Raw genomic sequence first — 26,980 nt, forward strand, 5'->3', positions numbered from 1 at the left:
TGAGACTCGTTTCATGACTTAAAATGTCAACAAATTTATGAAGATCGATAACACTTTGAGCTAACTTGAGAACAACGACATGAATCCGAAAGTTTTGGCTTAAATGAAAGATTTTTGATATTTGACCTCTGTACAATTGGTGATCCCATAATCAAATGATAATAGAATAATGATTTTATATCTTCGAATCTAAAGTCGATTCCTCACGTAATAGTTTGTACAGTGTCACCGGAATACACAAAACCCTCCTTCACATTATTGTTGACGTGTTTGAAAAGTGCAACATTCTTGCCTCATTGCAAGATCTTGTGCAAATGAAATCCATTATATCTTTCATTCCTAAGCCGATGATGAAGATCAATGACGATAGCAGCCATATCGAAATCATCATTTTCCATGTTCATCTTTTCATAAGCTTCAAATGCATCATATATCATTTGCCTCTCATGACTACTTAAAGTGGAAACCCAACCTTCGGCCAATATAACATAATCTTTCCTACCGAGTCTACCATCAGAAGAGTCACTTGCTTTTATTCGAGATATTACCTCCGTGAAGAGCTTTCAAAGTCTTCACGGAGATAATGTCTCTAATAAAAACAAGTGACTCTTCTGATGGTAGACTCGGTAGGGAAGATTATGTTATATTGGCCGAAGGTCGGATTTCCACTTTAAGTAATCATTTGAGGGAAATGATATATGATGCATTTGAAGCTTATGAAAAGATGAAGATGGAGAATGGTGATCTCGATATGGCTGATATCGTTATTGATCTTCATCATCGGCTTAGGAATGAAAGCTAGGATGGATTTTGTCTACATATATGAAGTCCTAATACAGATTTAAAAACCAAAAGCAATAGAATCTGTACCTGTACCTGATGAAAGCTGGTTTTTTGAAATCCACACAATAATTGAATTCCATCTGACCAAACATGGATTAGTGATGAGGAGAAAGTGTAATATTTTGGTCGTACTGCTTCTTCTAGAGGCTTTAATCTTCGATTGCGATGGAGTCATATTGGAATCTCTGAGCACTTCCACCGAGAATACCTAAGCAAAGAAATACAGAAAAGGAAAATAATCTATTAAGTTAATATAAGAATATATAATTCTGCTTTACATGCTCAAGATAACCAAGACTACTACAAAACAATAGGTATCTAATTAAAGTGTATGAACAACTTTTTATTAAGACCTAGAAATTAGAAAGTGCAATTCAGATTATGACAACAGTAAATATATGAAACCCAGTCTCAGTTGATGAAAAGGGTTATGATTTCTTAGCAGGAAAGAAAAGTAGTAGTAGTAGTAATGAAAAAGAACATCTTTTGGGGGGTTTTGATAAGAGAATAGCAAGTCATTTCATGTGATTTAGGAGGAATTTAATTTCTACTCACTAGTAGAGAAATGGCCTATAGCCACTGTCGTTTACCGTCATTAGTCACGGTTTTACGACCATGGCCAAAAGGGGGAGACGCTAATGCTTGGCGTCGATCGTACAACTGACGCCAATAACGGAATCTTTAAACCGAAGCTAAAGGTGGTCATTGGAGTCGGTTGTTACAATTGGATTCAGTTGTTTGTAACAACCGACTCCAATGCCTTGATTTTTATACGCTAAAGGAGGTCACTGGGGTCGGTTGTAACAATCGACTCTAATACCTAGTCATTAGGGTCGATTGTTCCAACAACCGACTACAATGACCCCCATAACCAAAATTAATCCAATTGTCGCATTAAATTTTTTATAATTATTTGGATTGAAGGGAGCTACTCTAAATTATTATATTTGATCACTTGCACCGTTTGAATCCTCACCTATAAAATATAAAAGGAATGCTTACATGTAATACATGCATCTTGCTCACCACAAAACAAGAAAAAAAAGCAGCAATAGTTCATATTAAAAGGTGTTATTAATACATAGGCAAGTATAAAAAACTTGTTGTGACCCATAGCCCCAACAATAAAAATTAAAGCCTTAAGATAATGGGGCCTAAATGTCTCATTCAAGCTTGCATAAAACACTGCAATATTGTCCAATCTTAGCATTACAACTAAGTTACTAAAACAGATTTCAGAAAAATCCACACAAAGAATTCAAAGCCTCTTCTTCACAATGAAATATCCAGGTCACTTTTTCATCCTCTCAGACAACTAGCAGGTTTAGCTTTTATGCCATCCTAAACAATAAGAAACACCTTCATAGTTATTAAAGGCGCGCCTATGGCACATGGCGCACTAAGTGCAGGCCTTAGCGCCATGACACCCCCATGGTGTGGCGCAACCGCCATGGCGCGCGCCTGGTGCGCCAAGGGACAGTTGCCAAAGGCGCACTAAGGCACGCCTTGGTGAGTTAGGGGCAGTTTTATGGTTTTTTTGACAGTTACATATATGGAATAAGTGTTCTGAAGGGTCCAAAATGAGAAAAAAAAAATACAAATATTAAAAAGGAAGAGAAGTTTAGTAGAACAAAATACAGAAAACGAATTCAAACAGAAACAAAGCAGCCAAGGGAATTCAAATTCAACATGAGTCATTAATTTGTAGAGTTTTGATGAGGAGTAGAACTTAGGGTTTAGTATTCAACTTTAGCTTTCCAACATGGGGTTTATTTTTCATTTTAAAACTTATTTATGCTTAATATTGTCATGATTTAGTATTCATTGCATTTTTATGTTAGTTTTATAATTTTTGTTTTCTTAAGTGCGCCTTGTCTCGCTATGGCGCGTGCCATCGCCGTGAGACATGCGCCAAGGCTCTAGGACCCCTAGTGCCTTAGTGCGCCATGCGCCTTTAATAACTATGATCACCTTAAAGACATACACCAGAAAAAGTATAACCTCCTTTTTCAACTTATGCCCCATTCACATCAAAATTGAATGTTGGAAAAAAAATGTGGTCAAGTTATACATAGATGTCACCATAGTTATTAAAGGCGCGCCTGAGGCGCGCCTATGGCGCATGGCGCACCAGGCGCAGGCCTTAGCGCCATGGCAGCCCCATGGCGAGGCGCAATCGCCATGGCGCGCGCCTGGTGCGCCATTTTGCGCCAAATGCAATTGCCAAAGGCGCACCAAGGCGCGCCTTGGCAGTTAGAGGCAGTTATGGGCAGTTTTTTTATATATCTGGGATGAAGCACATGTTCTATTAACAAAAAGTATTAAAGAGGAGAGAGATTATACGTTTTAAACTAATTAGAAGACGAAGAGACAGAGTCATGAAGAGTTGAAGATGAAACTCTAACATGGGGTTTAGTTGGTAAGGCTGCTGGAGTTGAAGAGATTGCATATAACACTAGAAGAGTAGGAAAAAAGGCTAAAGTATCATCTTCCAAGGATCGAGGAAAAGCCCATGTAGTTGTTCGAGATGAGGAGGAAGAAGAAACTGAGTTTGTTGATGAGGATGAAGAGGATCAGTTTGATGATGACGCTTTAGATGAGGAGTGTGATAGTGATGATGAGGAGTGATGGATTTGGAGAGTTTTGATTAGGAGTAGAACTTAGGAATTAGTATTCAACTTTAAAGTTTGCTAATATGGGGTTTATTTTGCATTTTAAATTTATTTATGCTTAAGATATTTTCATGATTTAGTATTCATTGCATTTTTATGTTAGTTTTATAGTTTTATAATTTTTATTTTTGTCGGTGCGCCTTGTCTCGCTATGGCGCGCGCCATCGCCGTGCGCCATGCGCCAAGGCTCCAGGACCCTTTGCGCCTTAGTGCGCCATGCGCCTTTAATAACTATGGATGTCACTTATCAAGTAGTAACACAAAAAGTACCTAGTGTCCATGTCAATTGCCGTCATGGCCATCCCAAGGATGCCCCCAACCCTACAAGACAGTGTATAGATGTGAATTCATGGTAAAAAGCAGATCAATTATTACAAGGTTCAATCACAATCAAGTCTCACCAGTACTACAGGTTCATCTTGCTTAGCCCTGTATAGGACCCAAAACCTGTTACAAAAAAATGGTCAATTAAAAAAACTTCACTAAGAACTTAGTCTCATCGATGCTGCATATTACATTGCAGGGATCCTATAAACGTTTATTAAACTAAACTAAGATGACACACCATATACACATAGATGCAATTAATATATCATAGGCCCTTCTGACTCCAATTTCAATTTTAAGTTTTCAACACATTCACTCATCACCATTTGCCTGCCCAATTCATATTCTTCATTTTCTAAGCCCTTGTTTGGAGGTTGTTTAAAGGTAATGGAAGTTAAATGTTTACTTCCTTTAACCTCCTTTAACCTCCAAACTCTAACCTTGGGTGTTAGTAGAAGTAACGTAAACTTCATTAAAAGAAATTATCTTTGCAGAGTAAATTTAACTTTCATTCCCCAAACCTCATTCCCCAAACCTGCAAAGTAAATTTAACTTTCATTCCCCAAACGAAGTTAAACTTTTAAACTCATTTACATTCTATAAACTCTCAAACAAGGTTAATTTTTAACTTTCATTTCCATCACTTCCCTTCCTTTCATTACCTACTTTAACTCTCACCTCCATTAACCTCCAAACTCCCAAACAAAGTCTAAATTTTTTCCTCAAATCTAAATCAATCAAAATCACTGATTTAACAAAATTCTCAAACAAAAATGAGGAAATCAGAAACACATAAAACATGTTTTAAATATCAATTCAGTTTACACAGATGAACAATTGAAAACCTAAATATGAATCTCTTCTAAGTTAGAGCAACAAAAAATGTTAGATCAGTAAAGAATGTTAGAGCAACAAAAAGTGAAACCCTGATCCAGAAGAGAAACAGTAAAGAATGCGAGTAATGGAAGATTAAATATGCATTAATTTAACTTTCATTCCCAAACCAAGTTAAACTTTTAAACTCAGGATAATTTTTAACTTTCATTTCCATCACTTCCCCTTTCCATTACCACCTTTAACTCTCACCTCCCTTAACCTCCAAATTCCCAAACAAATCTAAATCTTTTCCTCAAATCTAAATCAATCAAAATCACTGATTTAACAATATTCTCAGATAAAAATGAGGAAATCAGAAACACATAAAACACATAAAAAATGAGCAAAAATGATAGATAAAATGCGAAAATTGAAGCATTGATTAGGGTTAGATAGTGAGAAAGATAATCAATGAAAGAACTCACCGCATGACGGCGCATAGGCCCTTTCCGGTAACTGTATGCCATCGTTTTAGGTTGATGCAAGGTCAAGCCTTTGTAAGTGAAGTTATCTCCATGTCGTCCTGCCATTTCACTTCCTCAGCTCTCTCAAACTTCAGCGCCGAACCCCCAATTCACGAACTCACTGAGAGAGAATAAGAAAAGGGGTCTGTGTTAAACCTAAAACCTTAAACTGAAAAGTATGAATTTATACCGTGTTTATCCCGAATCGATACCCCATCACTTTCCATTATACTGATTTAACCCCATATTCTTTTTAATTCTTTCAAATCAGCTTTCTTACTTAGGGTTAAGGTGCAAAAATACTTTACCGTTTTGGATCAGAAGTAATTTTACCCCTAACGTATAAAATGGTGTAATTTTACCCTTAACGTTGGAAGCCAAGAGCAATTTTACTCCTAACGTTGATAAATTGGGTCAATTTGAGAAATAATTCATCAAACTGTCTTCTCAATTATGAATCTTGTCATCTACACTTAACGTGTGCGTCATTTTATCACTAACAAATCACAAACATATGTTGGGATGTGAAAAAAAACAAAAAAATATACCGTCTTTTGTACGAATTAGACAATAAAATTCAACGATTTTATAAATATTAATCTTCAATTCTATTATTAAATTATAAAAAAATATGAAATCTTTTTTATAATAGTGTCTGAAATTGACCCAAACTATGAATGTTAGGGATAAAAATATTTGTGTTTCAAAAAAATAGTGTCTGAAATTAACCCAAATTATGAATGTTAGGGATAAAATTACTTAGCTACAAACATTAAAATAAAATTGTATCATTTTAGACATTAGAGATAAAATTCTCGTATTTAAGCTATTTTTGCTTCTTAACCCTTCTTACTTAAATTACTTAAATTGGATTAACTTCACCCATATTTTCAAATTAATCCCTGAATTTTTTATTGGGCTTTTTATAATATTCCATTCATTATAATTAGGGTTAAGGTGCAAAAATACCCCTAACGTTTTGGATCATGAGCAATTCTACCCCTAACGTTGAAAAGCCAAGAGCAATTTTACCCCTAACGTTGATAAATTGGATCAATTTCAGACATTATTATAAAACATCGATATTTTTGTTCTTTATTCTGCACCAATTGCATAACAATTCGTTCTAAAAAAAGGATTTCACGTTTTTTATAATTTAATAATAGAATTGCATATTAATATTTATAAATTCGATGGATTTTTTTTATTTTTTTTTTGTCGAATTCGTACAAAAAGACGGTATATTTTATTTTATTTTCACATCCCAACATATGTTTGTGATTTGTTACTGATAAAATGACACACGTGTGAAGTTTAGATGATAAGATTAATGATCGAGAAGTCAGTTTGATGAATTATTTCTCAATTTGATCCAATTTATCAACGTTAGAGGTAAAATTGCTCTTGGCTTCTAACGTTAGGGGTAAAATTGTACCATTTTAGACGTTAGGGATAAAATTGCTCCTGACCCCAAACCTTAGCGGGGTGTTTGTTAGGAGGGATATAAGAGGTGGGATAGAGATAAAAAAAACACGAGATAAGTTATCCCGCGTTTGTTTGTGAGATAGAAGAGTGAGACAGATGGGGGATAAGTCTCTTATCCCTCAAATCTTATACTCAGGAGGGGGGTGGTATAAGGAGGTGAGATAAGCTCCTGCGATTTTAAATAGGATGGAAAAGTCCATCTTATCCCTCAAATTAATGTTATGTAGTTTAAATAAGGTTAAAATAGTAAAATGTATTATTTTATCCTTATCCCTATCCCACGTACCAAACATTGAATAATAATTCTCGAATTATATTTTTATCCTTATCCCAACTATTTATCCTTGTCCATATCCCAACCTTTATCTTTATTCATATCCCAATAGAATACCAAACGTCCCGTAGGGGTATTTTTGCACCTTAACTCTTATAATTATTCAAATGTAATTAGTAATTAATTTACTTAGGTTTAATTTCTAATTATCTTTTTATGAAAAGATTTAATTTCTAATTACTATTAGCTTCATTGTGCAAAATTTGCATGAGTCAACATGACTTTTGTCATGAAAGCATACATTAAACAAATAGCTAAAAATACTACAGGATCCCATGATTTTAAACAGGTGTACAAATAAGAGGCAGAATTTGTTACTAATATTTTATTTTGTGAAGGGTAGATGTGGCTTTAACGTATAAACTAGTCTAAATCTAACTCTAATTTTTTTTTGAAGTAAGATTACTTTTAGTCTTACGTTATCGAAAATTTAAAAAACTGTTTTGACTGTTATTTAAATATCATAACGGACCTTCCAAATATCAACTATAAGATAAAAAAATGGAAGAGATGTCTAAGATACTTAGGGTACATTTGTTTTACTTACTGTTTGATATTGCGATTTGTTGTTTGTTGTTACGGTTTGCTGTTGAAAAATGTTGCTTTTGTAAAATGCTATTGTTCATGTATAAAAGACAAACAGGAGCTCCATAACCAAACACTTAAAACACTCACTTTTAAAGTGAAAAAACAAACATGAGTATGAAAATGAGCAACCAAACACCCCCTTAACGTATATACTAACATATTTGGGTAAATCCCATGGCCACTGAACTTTACGTTTTTTAATGTTATGATCATCGAACTTTAAAACTTAACATAAAAATCACTCAACTTTACATTTTTTAACACTGGTGGCCATTGTGACCGTTGACCAATTTTTCTTACCTCCGACTCTCTTTTTTCACCGGTTCTCTCTCCTTCCCTCCTTCTAAAACCTATAAAATACCCAGTTTGAGGGGAAGTTACAGGAAATAGTCCACGTGATTTCCTTGAGACACGATAATATACAAGAGTGAGGATTCATTCGACTATTACTTTCTAAGAGGAATGAGATTGAAACCCATTGATATATTGAGGTATTGTGGTGGAAATCGTTGTTTGTAAAATGAAGTTACACTTTGTTTTTATGCACTATGTTTCTCAACGTGTGATAGTGTGTGTTGAATCTGTAGCTTTATTTGTGATGGACAACGTTAGTAGTCAAGATCAATTTTATTTCTAATGTTAATAAGTTTGGTCAATTTGAGAAATAACCTATCAAATTGTCTTCTCGATCATAAATCTTATCATCTACACTTTACATGAGCATTATTTTATCACTCATTAGTAACAAATTACAAATATATGATTAAACGTGAATTTTTTTATAAAAAAGTTAAAAAATATAATATCTTTTGTACGAATTGGACAAAAAAATTCAAATATTTCGCCGAATTTATAAATATTAATCTCCAATTCTATTATTAAATTATAAAAAAAAATATGAAAACTTTTTTTAGAACTAACTGATATGCAGTTGGTGCAAAATAAGGAATATAATATCTGTGTTTTTTAATAAATTTTGAAAATGACCTAATTTGCCAATATTATGGGTAAAATTGCATCATTTTATATGTTAAAGGTAAAATTGCTCCTGGTTGTAAACTCTAAGGGTATTTTTGCAGTTTATCCCTAACAAAAATTAAGAAAATAAATAATAAAAAATGGGTTAAGGTGCAAAAATATCTCTAACGTTTTGGATGAGCAGCAATTTTACCCATAATGTCTAAAATGGTGCAATTTTACCCCTAACACTGATAAATTGGATCAATTTAAAAAATAATTCATCAAACTGTCTTCTCGGTACAATTTAACACATATATATATATTCTCCTACTGGACTGAAATTATTTCAGAGTTTGAATTCCAAAACAAAAATTCCTAAAAATATGAATGTTGTGATATTATGTGTTGTAACATTTAATTATTTGCTTTTCTTTTTCTTAATTTTCTCCATTTGTTATTTTTGTTATAAATATAATTCTTTACCATCACCTCCGACAGTGCGGCCACCAGATTGCCGGACCGACACAACACAAAAGCCTATCGAGAAATCCAAGTCGTGGTGGAAGTTGTATTTGATACGAATAAACAGTACGTTGATAATAATTGTGCAATCTGTTTGGAAGAATTCGAGAGTAAAGATGAATGCAGAGTTTTAAGTAGATGCAAACATATTTATCATACACCTTGCATCAAAAAATGGCTTCTTAAGAAGAAAAATTGCATTGTTTGTCGGAGTTCGGTTAACGGTGCTTGCACTCGCAGGGATCTCAATGTTTAATTAATTTTCTTTTCATCATCAAGCAATGACGGATCAAGATTCATTGAGAGATGGTGTTTGTTTATCTTGTTTTACAAGTAGTAGATTGATTTTTTTTTTTTAATGTTTGTTTATAAAAAAAAAAATTACAGTTCACAATTTCCATATAATTTTCCGCATCAAACAAATTACCACATAATGTTTCCAAGCACGATCAAATTTACTCCTAAATGAAGAAAAATTTGAATGGACTGGTTTGACATATATTTGATTGTCTAATTGAATTTTCCACATATCAATTATGTCTAGAATAACAGTTACAACTTATACTATCAAAATATAAACAACTAAGTTTGTCACATATAAATTAATGAGAAAAAATTGTTAAAGTGTCTAAAATGCTTATTCTGTTACTAATACAGTTACAAACAAACTATCAAAATGCACAGATCTATTTCAGTTTATCGATAGTTGTTTGCAAAGTTCGATGTAACAGTCAAACAACGAGTCAAACTAGCCCGTTCAAATTTTCCATTAACTAGGTAGAGATAAAATTCATTTTGATTTGAAACTTTTTTTGAACGAACTAAAGAATTTTATTAATGAATGAATCAAATCATCGTCTAAAACAGGTATTAGCCAATCCCGCTTATCAACCAGAATTGGAAAGAGCGCACCTTGCTATTTGATGCGCCACTCTATTCGCTCTTCTCGGGACAAAAGACACTGTAAATGTCTTATATCTCTTAGCAATTCCTTGCAATCCTCCACCACGTCTCCTACAACTGAGATATTAATTTCACACGAGTTTATGCTATCAACTACAGACTTAGCATCCATCTCCACCCGCAGCGTGTCTAATTCCAGCTCAATAACCCATTGTAGCGTTGAGCGCAAAGCCAAAGCTTCAACAATTTCATGCATTGGGAGTTATTTGCACTTACCAGAAACAATAAACGTAAATTTGAATCTCAATCTCTTTCAAAATATCATCAATAAGAAAGATAAAGTTGATTGGATTAACGCAATTACAATATTATTGTTTTTTTAATTTAATTTAGAGTTGACTTAAATAGATAGTTAATACAATATGAATACAACTCACATGCACAAATCACCACATCTAAATAAAAAAAAATAGAAAACATATACACACTTCGAAATCCGTAAACCATAATAAAAAAATCCTACAGTTATCTGTTACCAACTGATCCTTTACCACTCAAATATCAACATTACCGACATGTCAACATTGAATTGTTCAAAATCAGTTTAAACCCGAACCATTCTACCATCCCATAGTTTAGAACCAATTTGATCCTGAACTTGCCTAACATCAACATCTATGTAATTGTTCAAATTTCATCAACATCTATGTAATTAATTCGTTCCATATCAATAAAACTGATTTTTTCCCCAAATCATCGTGTCAATTTCGCATTTAAATTATCTTTATTTAATTTATGGAGCCATTAAATATTTAATTCAATAGGGACTTTTTCAATTCTTGCGTCCCCTGGCAATCGTTTCGTTTTGAAATCAAATTTTTCGTGCGCATTTTCATCACTTTAACTCTGCAAATTAATTGGGAATTACTTTCTCTGGTATGTCCATCTTCCGTTCACACGTAACAAAACTGAAATTGACAATATTACGAATATATCACTGACACATATTTATAACTAATGAACGCTACACAAAAACGATACAAACCCAATCGAATTGACACAATTACAACATTATTGTTTTCTAATTTAAATTAGAGTAAACTTACTTAATACTAAATCGATAATTAATGCAATACAAATACAACTCACCTGCACAAATCACCACTCCTAAATAAAAAAAAAACACGAATCATACACGCTTCGAAATCAGACACCATAATGAAAAATTCTACAGTAGTGATCCGTTACCAATTGATCCTTTACCGCTCAAATATCGACATTATCGACATGTCAACACTGAATCGTTCCAAACCAATTTAATCCCGAACCATTCTACCATCTAGTAGTTCAAAACCAGTTGATCTCATACAATTCTAACATTCACTAGTTTCAAACCAGTTTGATCCCGAACCATTCTAATATTCAGGCACCGGTAAGTCCTCCTCGTCCGGCGGAGCCACCATCCATTCCCCATCTTTATCTCTAACCATACCTTTATTTTTCTCAACCCACCAAGAACCCGGAACCAAACATTCATCTTTCAAAAACTCACAAGACTTATTCACCAAAGCCACGCTTCTTTTCACTCTCAATTCAAACTCATTCTCTTCTCCATTCCACCCTGCAACTATGTGCAACATAGCCTGCAAGTTATGCCAGTCTCCCGGAGTCTTGGAATCCTTCAAAAACGGCGATTTCCTCGTATCAATTTCAAACTCAGTTCCTATATTTACATATCCTAACAAGTGTCCCGGATAATGAACGAGAAGATCAATCTTGTTCTTCACGTGAAGAACTTTGAGATTCGGGTACTCATTTAATCTGTGTCTGAAACTTCGGTTCCCGACTTGTGGGGAACCGAAAACAATTGATGTTACTGGAATGTCTGTAACGCCGTTTTCGACCAGATCGAATGCTGCTAAAATTGATAAACTCGCTCCGAGGCTATGGCCGGTGAGGATTATGCTGAGAGAATCGTGTTTGTAGAGGTGTTTTATCTCGTTGATCTTGCTCAGAAGTTGTTGTCTCATACTTAGTTTTGTGAATGGGGATTTTGGGTTGTCGGATGTGTATATTGTTAGCCATCCTAACATTACTTTTGGATTTTCAATTCCATCACCTGTTGAAAATAGTTTTAAGATATCAGTAGAAGATAAATGATTCTGTATGACAATCAAATAAAAACATCATTTGAATTAGGGGATAAATACCAAATTTGATACTAACCTTTTCTTGGTTTAAGTCTAACGATACGAAATGGTACAAATTTGTCTTTATGTTTTCGAGTAAGATCAATTTTTACCCATAATATCAAACAAAATGAATCACAGCCTCGGATAAAATACCACTTGTAATAAATAGAACCTTCAAATCATTAAGAAAGGGAAATCCTCCTACAGCTAGAGTTCTACCTTGCAAAAGATTTCTCCTAGACTTGACTCCTAACGAGAGAAGGAATCCTAATTTCTAAAGGACTCCTAGTAGATGAAAGGTTCAGTCTAAATCTGATTAGGTATAACCACATTCTATGGTACGTTAACTATTATTTTGTAACTAGTCCATACTCTTTAACCCTTTCTAAGCACATAGGCATCGGAGCCGGTTCGCCGGACGTCGACCCCTCTCTGACGTTGGGTTCTATTTTACAAGTTAATACATGGAAGGCTCAGTGTGACATTCAGTTAGTCAAGGTTTAGATACTCGGATATCACCCGTGTTACCAAAAATTTGAAAAAGCTTGTTTGGTTATTATTTAAGTGTCACATTAAATCTTCCAAATATCAATTATGTCGGACATAGTTACTATGTTTCTAATATAGTTACAGTTAATTTCAAATAAATTCTCTATAATTCCATGTTTTTGTAGATTGGTAAGTGTGGTTTTTGTTACAAACTGAATCTTGTGGTTTGCAAAATTTTCATTTTTTATTGACTTTGCTAAATTTAACCATTAACGACCTTAAAATGAAAATTTTTAAGAATTAAAGTTACTTAGTATCATATTTATTATAAAACCATATTTTTAATTTTTATCGGTTTAATTCAATTATTAATTAAAACAAATATTTTATATACATATATAAAAATATATTTTAATATAATATTATTATGGTTTTGTTTACTCAAATCCAATCAATGATGGATTCATGATTCAACTGTTCTTGTGATTTATGGGTGCTAACTTGACGTTTTTTATGTTTTTACATAAAAAAATTAAAACTCGTAATACAATTTTCATAGAATTTTTATCGTTTTCTGGCAATCAGTAGGTGTTCAAGCCACTCAAATCTCTCTAGTTCCGCCCCTAAATCGAATTAATAATCGAAATTAAAAATATCCTAAAATATAAAATAATCCAACCATAATTTTATTTCAGAGATCTAATTGATAATTTCAGTAGATGTTAGGGACCCAACTGGTTATTTTAGAAGATGAAGGACTTTTGGGGTGCTTTGACTTTTAAGCCATTGAGTTATGGATGGTTGACCAAATAAATGCATCTTAATATATAGACTTAATACATCATTTGCCTATTAACTTATCTAACAAAATTTGATTCGTGTTTTAAACTTTCAAAGTGTCCGAATAGCTCTTTAAATTTGTATAAAATATTCAGTTAGCCTTTTAAACTTGCGTAAAATATAATCAATTGATTACTCGGTCATAGAAAAAATAAGTCAAATGCAAAAGATGTATTCTCCAAGTCTTAGAAAAAAAGTAAACGACCAAAATGGGGATATAAAGTTGTAATATTAGAAAAGATAACTTATACAGTTAAGTAAATAATTTCATTTTTAATCTATTTTTTTTATGTAATAACATTCTAAGATGCGTGGAATAGATTTTTCGTATTTAATTTACTTTTTTGCAACCGAGTGATCAATTGATTATATTTTACGCAAATTTAAGGGGCTAACTGAACATTTTATGCAAGTTAAGGGGCTACTGGGCACTTTTAAAGTTTAGGGGCTAATGGAACTTGTTTGACAAGTTAAGGGAGCTAATGATGCATTAAGCCTATATATGCTGAAAAGTTATAGTCTCACCTTCGCCGTCGCTGCTGCTATCGGAATCGGAGTCATTCCAGTTAATTTCACTGCTACTGATATTACTCCCCTTCAACAACACCTTAGCCGACCGTAATTTCGCTCCAAAAACGTTAATCCACTCATAATTCCTCGTCGTCCCGCGCAACGCAATATAAATCTCTCTCCGGCCAAGGATTTTAGTACGCTCATCGGTACTAACAGCGATATATCCAATCCAATTCGATTCACGGTCCCAGGATTCCCGGGACTGAGAGTGGAGGAGGAAAGCCTCCGGCAAGCTGACCTGTGCCGTGGCGTAGAGGAACGAATGGACCTGGTATTGATCGGATTCGTCGAACATGACTTTCTGGAAGAGGTCGTGTTTGGCGTAACGGCAGCTGCCGCAGTACTTGGAGTTTTGGTCATTGTTGAAGGAATCGTAGGTGGCTTGACATAAGTCGCCGCACCGGAGAATGAGCTTCCGGAGGTTTAGATCGAGAGGATTGAGGATGTTTTCCCAGTTGTTACTTCCGATGATTTCAGACCAGGAAGATGAAGATGAAGAAGATGAAGATTCATCCATTTTTGAAGAAGGGAAAGTTTTTTTTTTGAATGTTTTGTTTTGTGGTCTCAAAAGAAGAGCAGGGATAATGTAGTGATGACCCGCCGCTACCAAACAAAAGTTTAAAGTTTAATTAAAAATAATTTTCTTAAAAAATACAATATTTAAATTTTAATTAATTTTGAATTTTTTTTAAATATTTTGGCGCCTATATAACAAAATTGCAAATTGGTCCATGAGGGAGTAGGGCAATAATTGAGGTTTGGGCTAGGGGTGCTCATCAATCTCACGCTGCCCCAATTCATACTGTCTTTCTTTCTTCTTCCAGCGGCGGCCGGAGACAAATATATAAAAAAAAGATTGTGATGAACGGAAAAGGACAAAGTGACCTCTGAAATATGAAATGAACCACGCGCACACTTGTTCGTCCAATATTGCACCACTTTACTCTTTCCCTCTTCTACTGCTACTGCTCATCGTCTTGTCACGTGCCCCTACCCACGTGCACAGTCAAATTCTACATTGCTCAGCTCTAGCTCTAGCTCAGTTAGTAATGGAAACGGAGTTTTGTGTAAATATATAATTTATAAATGGTAACTTAACTTAATTTTGATTAAATCGGGAATAAGATCAGTTTTTTTTTTAAACTTAAGAAATGTATCTGATTAATTAAAATCTCAAAAAACGACCAAATCAAACTCAACTCAAGTCATCGAACAAGAACAAAAACGAAATTCAAAGCAAAGTCTGGAAAACAAGCAGGCAGGGAAGGATCTGGAACCTATTTATTCTCTGCTGTTGTGAATTCTCAAGCCTCAACACATCCATAGAACTTGTCCTTCTCCTGTGTTGTCTGGAACCTACCATGCCTGAATTTAGAGGATGTGTCAATAAACTTGATCTTGATTTCCTCCAAAGCACTTCTTGAAGTCTGATTCAACAGTGATTGTCTCAATGTCACAACACGCTTCTTTGGTCCGACACAGCATCCTTTTATCATCAGGTAATCCTCCTTCACCACTCCATAATGGGGGAATCCTCCAATAGGTGTGATCTCCTTTTGAGTCTGGTCATAATCAGTAATTGCAGAATGGGACTCATTGCCGGATTTCCCGAGTTTGTAGATTTTCTTGTTCATCTCAGTACGGTGATGATAACCGTTCTGCCCAGCTCTTGCAACAGTATACGAAACCCTAGCTGGATGCCATGATCCGATACAGGCTACCTTTCGAAGACCACGATGAGTCTTGCGGGGTAGGGGAGTCACACCCCAACGAGTAACAACTCCTTCATAACCCTTTCCTTTGGTTACTCCAATAATAAGAATTAGTTTAATGAAGTTATTTATGATTAGATCGAAAACTAATTAAGAGATGTTACCTACTGCATTTTGGTGGGGTTGTTGTCTAGATGTATAGATGGATAGGATACCAGTGACGAAAATGGAAAAAAAAATTAAAGAGAGATTGAGATGATGGTATATTTGATTTTTATTTTTTATTTTAGGGTTTGTCTATGATAATTAGATAATAAGGGGGTCAATTTATAAAAATAAATAAATATAAGGATCAAATTAACTCTTTTTCCTTTGACTTTTAACACCGTTAGTCAATTTGGTACGTGTTTGCTAACGGAATGAACTACATGGTACCACTTTGCAAACTTTTAAACCACATGGGTGTTGTTCGAAAATGAGTGTAACCACAAGGTTTATTTTTGTACTTTTCCCAATTATATAATAATTCTAATTTCTAATTATATTTAATTTATTTCGGTTTGTTCGATTAATTCTGTAATTTTGATTTAAAAATCGAACCGACCAAAATTATCAAAATATTATAAAAATAAAACCGAAACCGAACCAAATATATCGAATACCGAACCGAAAAAACCAAAATTCATCGGTTCGATCGGTTATTTCGATCCGGTTCGGTTTTTGAACACCCCTAGTTTGGGCGTGGGTATGCATCCGTTCAAGATTGATTAAATCTATGTCTTAAGGCAATAATTTAATAAATTTTGATCATTTATTGTTATGTGCAGAATGATTAAACCTATTTTATTTCATTTGGTTTACGGAATGGAATAGAATGGAATATAATAGGTTTTTTGAAAGAATAAAATAGGATAGAATAGAATAGTTATTATTTAGAAATAAATATTTCTATGTTTGATTGGTGGAATGAGATGGTATAGAATAGTTAATGTTATTGTTTAAAAGACAATTTTATCTCGAAAGTGTAATTTTTTATTTATTTTCAAATTTTAACTATTATCATAAATTATTCAAATATCTGATATATATTATTGAAGAAAAAATGCGAAAAACGATAAAACGAAAAAATGCGAAAAAAAACGTGAAAAACGGTACAAACGTGAAAAACATGAAAAACGAACAAAAAGTCAGTTAACAGTACAACCGTGAAAAAAACCCTTTCTATTCATGTTTTTCATGTTTTTCTTGTTTCACTTTTTTTAATGTTTACCTTTTCCACGTTTTATATTTTTATCGTTTATATGTTTTAATCATTTGCACTTTTTTGTGTTTTTCATATTTTCTAATTTTTCACATTTTTTCATTTTTACCGTTATTCAAGTTTTCCACAATTTTATGTTATTCATGTTTTTCTGTTTTTTTACCGTTTTTTTTTTTTTTGCGTGAATTGTGGAACAAATTATCAATAGATATGAGAGGGTTAATTTAGAAATCAAAGAAAATATGAGTGATGGAATAGTTATTCCTAGGTTTAATTTAGGAAACCCTATTCCACCAACCATGTAATTTTGCATTCCACACAAAAAAAATTTGAATCAAATGGTGGAATAAGGATTCTCTAGGAATAGCTATTGTATTCCTTTTCTATTCCGTGAACCAAACGGCACCATAAATCTAATGATGAATGACCAAAATTTATTTAATAATCAAATACTACTATCTAATTATTTGAACACTAACTAGCTATTTGACTCTCTAAAATAATATAAAATATTAGTTTTGCCAATTTATGTTTTGCTCCAACTATGCTAGCTATTTGACTCTCTATTTGATTATTTTATCAGTAAAAGTGATTAAATTTAAGAAGAAAAAAAAAAGTAGAAAAAAGATACAAAGAGGAAAGAGAAAGAATGAATAAAAAATAGAAATAGCTAGCCAAAAAGACTAGCCAAATTTAACTAGTGAAAATGGCTAGCTATTTATTTTATAGAGCCATGTCATCTTGTTGGAGTGACCATTCTCTAAATGGCTAGCTAAATTTGACAATTTAGAGAGTCATGTCACCCTATTGGAGATGCTCTAAGCCATTGAATTTTCTGTTTTGAGGATCAGACTTCTGATCAATTATTTGTTCACATCAAACATTTAATCATTGATTTTATTATTGACCTAGTCCTTATTTAATTTTTCCGTCGAGTTTGGACACCACAGGTCAGTGGCGAATACAGGATTACTCGGTTGGGGGGGCCTAAGAGGCAAAAAAAATTAGAAATTTGGATTTAGAAAGGCCTAACAGGCCAAAAAAAAAGGTTAGAAATTTGGATTTACAGAGACCTAACAGGCTTAAAAAAAATTAGAAATTTGGATTTAGGGAGTACCTAATAGGTCCAAAATATTGAAATTTGGACAAGCTTAACACGTAATGGATATATTTAATTTTTTTTATTAGTTCAATGCTAGTTTTTAAAAAAATTATAACATTTTTACATTTTTTATTTTTAGTTTGAAAATTTTAAAATTTAATTTAGAAATTTAGTTGTTTGAGTCTCAAAAATAAGAAATTATTTTTTTAATGGAAAATACATAATAAAAATAAGTTCAAAAGTGTTATGAAAATAAATTAATTAGTTAATAATGGTAACATAGTTTTATAATTATTGAAAAATAAAATTTAAATAAATAAACACTTGCTAAAATAAATTGAGGTTAGGGAGAATTGAACCTAGGACTTTTAAAAAAAAAGCAAGTATCTTTAACCATCTCATTTACCTTTAAACAATGAAATATTACTACATAAAGTCTATATAGACTATCACTAATATTAGGGGGCCCGAAACTACTCGGAACCATAGAAATTCCGACGGCCGGAGGGGCCCGGGCCCCTAGGCCCTCCTGTATCCGCCCCTGCTACACGTAATTGGGTCGATTTGACCTGTTGACATTGATAAATAAAAATAAGAGTTTCTTGACTAGGAGAAATAGAGAATATAAAGTAAAACGAAATTGAGGAAATCAATTGTCAGTAAGTTCTTCCAAACTCGATCTTCTCCTCTCCCATTTCGCGATTTCCAGTATCAAAATCGCCAAATTGAACCTTGTGTATGTCTATACCTATATATTTATAGTGTTTGATTAGGTTTAAAGTTGTCATCTTTGAGAATCCTTACGGAGCTAAGATTCCTGATCTCTTAACGAGTCCGCACCTTAAAAGGAATCCTTTGTTTGGTAGGATTCTAGAAGATCCTTTGATGCGTTGAAGTTATAAGCTTGTGGGTCGTGATTAGCCCCGTTCGTTGGGTTTGGGCCGCATCGACCGTTCCAAATCTGTTAAAGTGAGGTTGTGGCCATCTCGGACGTATTTAGACCATTATCATGTTTTGGCCTTATATCCTATTGAAAATAACGATTACGTCACATACGTAATATTATTTAGTCTGATATCATGAACCAAATTCAGTTATCGGATTTTCGAGACTTTATTTCTCGTAGGTTCACATAATACTTGAAAAAGAGTAATTTATAACAAATAACCCTTTACACTGATCTCACCAATGTAAACTTATCACGCCCATCACTACATATATGAAAATTGGCTTAATCCATCACCAGCTCCCTGACTTGTCTAAAATAGTAGATTGGCTCTCTGAACTTTGCAAGTGTCTCGTTAGCTTCTTAAACTTGCTTATTTTGTATTACCAGCTCCATAAACTTGTCCATAAAAATAAATTAGCTCTCTGTCTCCGTCTCTGCTCCCTACAAAATATATTTTAGACTTCTAATTTATAAATTCTATTTCTTAAAATACATTAAAAGCATTAATTTCACTAAATTGACATAATCTAAAATTATGACTTGACATAGTTGTAAATAGTTTTTAAAAGATGAATTTCTGTATAATTTTCTCAAAAAATAATTACTATTTCTTCTTACTGGTTGGGTCCCATCGACCAGGGTCTCTGTTCAACGGACCACATTTTTTTTTTGAAAGTAACGGACCACATTTTATTATTGTTTATTTATTGTATTTTTTACATGAAAATTTTAATTAGGTGTAAAATTACAACTAAATCATACTACTTTCAATATATTACTATTTTTTATATATTATAAATAAAGTAGGCTTAATAGATTATTTGTTCAAAAAGTTTGATTCGCTTTCTGAACTTTTAAAGTATCCTGATAGCCTCATGAACTTGCATAAAATGTCCAATTAGCCTCTGAACTTGCGTAAAATGTAATCAATTGATAACTCGATTGCAAAAAAAATAATTTAAATGCGGAAGATATATTCCACGCATCTTAGAATCTTATTACATAATTCAAAAATAAATTAAAAATGAAGTTATTACTTGCTCAACTATACAACTTGTCTTTTCTAATATTAGAATCGCATATCCCGATTTTGATCGTTTTACTTTTTTTTAAGACTCGTGCAATACATCTTCCGTATTTAACTTTTTTTTTATAACCGAGTGATCAGTTCATTATATTTTGTGCAAGTTCATGAGGCTAATTGAACATTTTATGCAAGTTGATGGGGGCTATTGGGACACTTTTAAAGTTTAGAAAGCCAATCAAGCTTTTTGGACAAGTTTATAAAACTAATGATGTATTAAGCCAATAAAGTATGATTTTATACTCTAATTTAAAAATAGATTAATTATACATAGATGTCATGTGGTATCATTGATTTGCTGATGGGCACCTGTGATATTTTTTTCTACAAACGCAACTCTATAGTTTACGCTGTTACCAAAATTAAGGCAAATATGTTAACTTTGTTAAATTAAAGAGATAATTTCGGAAAATTAATTTTTTTTAACTTTTTTACTTTTCCTCCTTTCCTTTTCTTTTTCTTCCTTTATTTTTCTGTTGGAATTGAATTGTGGTATTTTTTAAAATTCTGGAAATCCCAGAATCACGCTGGAATTCCAGGGTCGCCCATTTAACAAATTCAATCCATTTACTTTGATTTTGATAATCACGCAAACCACAACGTTGCGTTTGTAAAAAATATCATATACTCATATGCAAATCGGTAAAACACATAGTATCTATATGTAATTAACCTTTTAAAAATTCTAGACCTCAATTCATAAATTTTAAATTCTAAAAAGTTATATCATAAATCCTTAATTTATAAACTCTAATTCTTAAAATATAATAAAAATAGTAATTTATTTAGTTTAATATAATTTAAAGGGTAAACTTCAAATAAAACTCATGTGGTTCCACTAATTTTCAGATAAAGGACTGTGGTTTATTTTTTATCAAAACGATGATTGAGGTTTCACACTTTTAATAAAATAAGGACCTTTTGAATTAATGCCATTAAAACCATCTTTAACGACCTGAGAATCAAAATTTTCAAGAACTAAAGTTGTTCAATATCATATTTTCTATTGAACTATATTTTCGATTTTCAAAAATCATCATTTTTTGAACTTTCTCTCTCTAAACATTAACTTTCTCTCTCTTTACCAAACATCATCTAAATAATCTCAAAATAAAAAAGTTGAAGAATTAAAGTTGTTTAGAATATTAGTAGTTCTTAAATTATGTTATTTTTGAAGTCGTCAATGATGATTTTAATAGTATCAATCGAAAAAGTCATTATTTTGCTAAAATTGAAAAATCTCAGTCCTTACTTTGCAAAAAAGTAAATCACAGTCCTTTATCTGAAAATTAGTGAAACCACAGAGGTTTTATTTGAAATTTACCCTAATTTAAATTACTAACTTAATAATTAGAGAGTTTATTAAAAATGAATTTCTATATGAATTTTCCTTTTTCTTGTTCATAATTGCTCTTATTTTGATGTTGGATTTTTACTTGACTAAAAGCTTCCTGGACCCAAGCAGAGTCGGAGCCTCATAATCATTAAGCCCACCCAAGCCCAATCCCAAGCCCAAGCCCAATCATATACCAAAATTCCAAGAAAAAGTTATGCTACACATCATATCTCAATTTAATTTTACATTTAAAATACGTGTCTTCTTGAGTTTTATCAAAAAAAAAAAAAATTCTTCTATATGCAAAACTTTATCCATTTTAATATTGTAGCCACTGAACTTTAAGTCTTAACAATATGACCATTAAACTTCATACTTTTTAATACTGGTGGCCACACAACGTCTCAAAACGACTGTTGATAGCCTCAAAATAAGAAATTTGAAGAGTTAATAATATTCTAAAAAACTTTAATTCTTGAAAATTTTCTCTTTGAGGTCATTTAGGTGTTGTTTGGTTAGGAGAGAGAATGAATTTTAGAGAGCGAAAGCTCCAAAAAAGGTGATTTTAGAAAATAAAAAATGTGGTTCATATAAATGTCGTTTTGAACAACTTTAATTCTTGAATATTTTCATTTTGATATCGTTAACGGTCATTTTGAGGAGTTAGTTAAAGTTGAGTGGCCACCAATATTAAAAAGTGTAAAACTTAGTGGTCATACCGTTAAAAATTGAAGTTCGGTGGCCACAATGTTAAAATGTATAAAGTTCAATAACCATGGTGTAATTTACCCAAAAATAAATATATTTTTCTATAGTTTACTTAAAAACGAGTTGGATTTTAATTAAATAATTAAATTTATTTAGAAATCGGTTGTTTGTTATTATTATTTTTTTAAATCATCACAATTTTTATTTTAATATTATTACTGGGTTAGATTAGATTACTTACCTAAAATTTGAATTTATGAAAGAAAACGCTTTGTTCAGATTCTCACATATTTGGATGTGTTTTAAGGGTATCTCATTTTTATGAAATGGTGGGGATCTATATGACCACTACACATGTGCACGTCGCCGAACGATCGATCTGAACCGGGTTGGATTGAGTTAGTATAGACACCATATAATTATTTTTTTTATCAAGAGTTATTTTTGTTAAGTTGATTTGGTCCACCAAAACCAATCTAACTTGTTCGGTGTCGGGTCAAGGACAGCATGCTAGATAATTCCAATGTTGTGTTTCTTGCGTGTGTAGGAGTTCCATTTCTCCCAAAATGCTAGCGGTCAAACTAGTTGAGGTCCTGGCGCTTTGGAAATGCCTAGAATGGCTGATCACGGTTCAATATACTAATGTTGTATTTGAGATTAGTGCCAAGGGATTGTGGATGTTGTTTACTTCCAAATGAAAGACATGTCAGAGTTTGGTGGTGTCATCGAGAATATATATGCGTTCCTATTACATTGTCACAATTAGTTTTTGGTCCGTGCGATGCACAGATTTATCTTAGCATATAAATATTAAAAAAATATATAAAGGTGCTATTTAAATTAAATTTTATTTTTTTTATTTTTGCATATACTTTATGATCCGAAATATGAATACGGCCCACTAGGCCCAAGACAAGCAAGGTCCTCTAAGCCCATCACGTTCACTATAAATACCCCTATAAAGGGAAGGTATACGGGCTTCCTCTCTCTCTCTCACTACTTTATCTCTCTACATCTATACTCCTACTAACTTTAGCATCGGAGTGTATACCGGGGGCCTCCCCCGACGCAGGTCCGGCGACTGAAATGGAAGCAACCTCGGCTTATGTACCCAATCCACTCTGAAGATCCAACGTCCTCATTATTTGGTGCGGTGAAGGTGGACAACAAGCGATCTTTAGATACACAACTCATCACATGGAGCCGTCCGACGAGGCATGCCATCAAAACCACGATCGAAATACACTGGTTTGGCACTTTTCTGCAAACCTCATGTTTCTACCCTTCTAACTCTAATGTCAAAGTTCAGGTAACAATATTGTTATTGCATAGCATACTTAGATGGTCTATCTAACAATCAGGCAAATTAATGTAACTTGGATATGTGTCTACACATGACACATGCATCACAAAGCATACACACATCGATGCATCAGGTTTTGGATCCTTCTATGTATGAGTATTACAGCACATTTGTCACATTTGGGAGCTCTTTCCAATTAAGGCGACAAGCTTTACGGATCATTCATGTAATGGTTATGACATTTCGATGCCATATTCTACATTCATCCTCTTGAGATGATCCACATGATTCATGGTAAATCATATAGTCACAATTGTCCCATGAAAGTTCTCCCACATCACAAATGGAACTTCCATTTCATTGAATACATGATTACCTAAAGAGCAACACTATTATTTCGGAAACAAAACCATGCTAAGTGGCTACATGAAATCATCCCATTTGGAGTCTTTGCTCAATTTGATTGTTATTCCTCATGACATTTTCGGAACACTTTAATACAATTTCACCTGAAGTAAACTATGCAGACCATTAACTTGTCCAAATCGAGGATGCTCATCATCGGGCAATCCGCATCCATACTCACTCAAAGTCAGGAAATGTCCCCTCAGTTCTCTGATCGTATTCGGGCTGCATCATGGCTAACTTCTTGGTTAGCAGACATCAACGAAATTCGGGCACCCAGAAGCCACATGTGCTCCTCCATTTAGATGATCAAACCAGAAGAAAGTGCAGAACCACCAAGATCACCATTCTTTATTACATGGTCCAAGTAGATGGTGCCATCGCCATCAAACGAGTTCACTACTTTCCCGCATAACCAAAGCAAAAGCCCGCTTCTTTAGAGGTCGAAAATTGATCTGCACCTCTAATGAGTCCGGACTCCAATTACCTGTTTCTCGTCGAAAGGAGGAATAAGGAGGATCAGGGATATTGCAAAGTCATCAAATTGAAAATCAAAATAGAAGACACATGTTCAATTAGGAGCCCTTGCTCCACACGTGCAAGCATAAGCTCTTACTTAGTAATTTTATTTCTCGAGGAACGTCTCCGGATGGCTATCTTCGGACATGCATTTTTTCATTTATTTATTCTCGAAGACCGTCTCCGGACGTATATATACTAATTTCATGAAGACCGTCTCCGGATGTGTATATAGCCATTTATTTCTCGAAGACGTCCCTTGACGTGTGTAAATTTATCTATTTCTCGAAGGTCGTCTCTGGATGTGTATATTTATCAATTTATTAAAGGTCGTCTTCGGACGTGGATATTTATTTATTTCTCGAAGGCCGTCTCCGGACAGGTATATTTATTTATTTCTTGAAGACTGCTCCTAGGCATTTATATATTCATTTCTTTTCGAAGACCATCTCCGGATGTGTACATATTAATTTATTTGTTGAAGACCGTCTCTAGACGTGTATATTTATTTATTTGTCGAAGGCTGTCTCCAGACGTGTACATATTCATTTATTTCTCGAAGGCCGTCGAAGGCCGTCTCCGGACGTGTATATATTCACTTATTCTCGAAGACCGTCTCCGGACGTGTATTTATTTCATTTATTCTCGAAGGCCATCTCCGGACGTGTATATATTCACTTATTCTCGAAGACCGTCTCCGGACGTGTATTTATTTCATTTATTCTCGAAGGCCGTCTCCGGACGTGTATATATTCACTTATTCTCGAAAACCGTCTCCGGACGTGTATTTATTTCATTTATTCTCGAAGGTCGTCTCCGGACGTGTATATATTCACTTATTCTCGAAGACCGTCTCCAGACGTGTATTTATTTCATTTATTCTCGAATGCCGTCTCCGGACGTGTATATATTCACTTATTCTCGAAGACCGTCTCCGGACGTGTATATATTCACTTATTCTCGAAGACCGTCTCCGGACGTGTATTTATTTCATTTATTCTCGAATGCCGTCTCCGGACGTGTATATATTCACTTATTCTCGAAGACCGTCTCCGGACGTGTATTTATTTCATTTATTCTCGAAGGCCGTCTCCGGACGTGTATATATTCACTTATTCTCGAAGACCGTCTCCGGACGTGTATTTATTTCATTTATTCTCGAAGGCCATCTCCGGACGTGTATATATTCACTTATTCTCGAAGACCGTCTCCGGACGTGTATTTATTTCATTTATTCTCGAAGGCCGTCTCCGGATGTTTATATATTCATTTATTCTCGAAGACCGTCTCCGGACGTGTATTTATTTCATTTATTCTCGAAGACCGTCTCCGGACGTGTATATATTCATCTACTCCTCGAAGACCGTCCCAAGCGACGCCGCAATTATTCACAAATTGTCCCAAGTGACGCAACCATTATCCATAAGTCGTCCCAAGCGATGCAATTATTATTCATAAGCCGTCTTAATTGACGCAATTATATTCATAAGTCGTCTCAATTGACGTAACTATATTCATAAGCCGTCTTCATTGACGCAATTATAGTCATAAGCCGTCTCAATTGATGCAATTATATTTATAAGCCGTCTCAATTGATACAACTATATTCATAAGCCGTCTCAATTGACGCAACTATATTCATAAGCCGTCTCCATTGACGCAATTATATTTATAAGCCGTCTCAATTGACGCAACTACATTCATAAGCCGTCTCCATTGACGCAACTATATTCATAAGCCGTCTCAATTGACGCAATTATATTTATCTATTCATCGAAAACCGTCTCCAAACGTGTATATATCATTTATTTCTCGAAGACCGTCAGTCGACGCGTAAATTATCATTTATTTATCGAAGATCGTCATTCGACGTGTATATAGTCATTTAATTCTCGAAGGTCGTCCCTCGACGGGTACATATTCACATATTTGTCGAAGACCGTCTCCGGACGTGTATATACCATTTATTTCTCGAAGACCGTCATTCGACACGTAAATTGTCATTTATTTATCGAAGAACGTCATTCGACGTCTATATACCATTTATTTCTCGAAGACCGTCCCTCGACGTGTATACATTCATCCATTGTTATTCATAAAGTCGTCCTAATCGGCACCATTATTATTCACAAGCGGTCCCAAGCAACGCAATTACGTTCATTACTACTCCTAGAATGTTGTGAACCTCGCATAAATACTCGAAAGACCCTTGAAGTGGGGACTACTTGATCCGGAATATGAATACGGCCCACTAGGCCCAAGCCAATCAAGCCCAAGACAAGCAAGGTCATCTAAGCCCATCACGTTCACTATAAATACCCCTATAAAGGGAAGGTATACAGGCTTCCTCTCTCTCTCTCTCTCTCACTACTTTATCTCTCTACATCTATACTCCTACTAACTTTAGCATCGAAGTGTATATCGGGGGCCTCCCCCGACGCAGGTCCGGCGACCGAAATGGAAGCAACCTCGGCTTATGTACCCGATCCACTCTGAAGATCCAACGTCCTCATTACTTTAAATAATCTTTTTT

At 33.9% G+C, this 26,980-nt stretch overlaps 2 protein-coding genes and 1 long non-coding RNA gene across 3 annotated transcripts; all 3 read right to left on the reverse strand.

Moving 5' to 3' along the window:
• Positions 1 to 581: 581 nt before the first annotated feature.
• Positions 582 to 5,317, reverse strand: LOC136225676 (uncharacterized). Its single transcript, XR_010687228.1, has 4 exons — positions 5,144 to 5,317; positions 3,917 to 3,962; positions 3,786 to 3,836; positions 582 to 1,051 (listed from the first exon to the last, which is right to left on the reverse strand). It is a non-coding gene; the product is annotated as an uncharacterized lncRNA (long non-coding RNA).
• Positions 5,318 to 10,999: 5,682 nt separating this feature from the next.
• LOC136227840 (phospholipase A1-IIdelta) lies at positions 11,000 to 14,640 on the reverse strand. The gene is made up of 2 exons (XM_066016607.1): positions 14,021 to 14,640; positions 11,000 to 12,093 (listed from the first exon to the last, which is right to left on the reverse strand). The coding sequence occupies exons 1-2, from the start codon at positions 14,583 to 14,585 to the stop codon at positions 11,390 to 11,392; spliced, it is 1,269 nt and encodes a 422-aa protein (XP_065872679.1). The 5' UTR covers positions 14,586 to 14,640; the 3' UTR covers positions 11,000 to 11,389.
• A 704-nt stretch (positions 14,641 to 15,344) lies between these two features.
• Positions 15,345 to 26,748, reverse strand: LOC136226179 (large ribosomal subunit protein uL3-like). Its single transcript, XM_066014515.1, has 2 exons — positions 26,646 to 26,748; positions 15,345 to 15,926 (listed from the first exon to the last, which is right to left on the reverse strand). The coding sequence occupies exons 1-2, from the start codon at positions 26,746 to 26,748 to the stop codon at positions 15,373 to 15,375; spliced, it is 657 nt and encodes a 218-aa protein (XP_065870587.1). The 3' UTR covers positions 15,345 to 15,372.
• Positions 26,749 to 26,980: the final 232 nt, after the last annotated feature.

This window comes from Euphorbia lathyris, chromosome 4 (assembly GCF_963576675.1).
Source record: "Euphorbia lathyris chromosome 4, ddEupLath1.1, whole genome shotgun sequence".
Taxonomy (NCBI): Eukaryota; Viridiplantae; Streptophyta; class Magnoliopsida; order Malpighiales; family Euphorbiaceae; genus Euphorbia; species Euphorbia lathyris.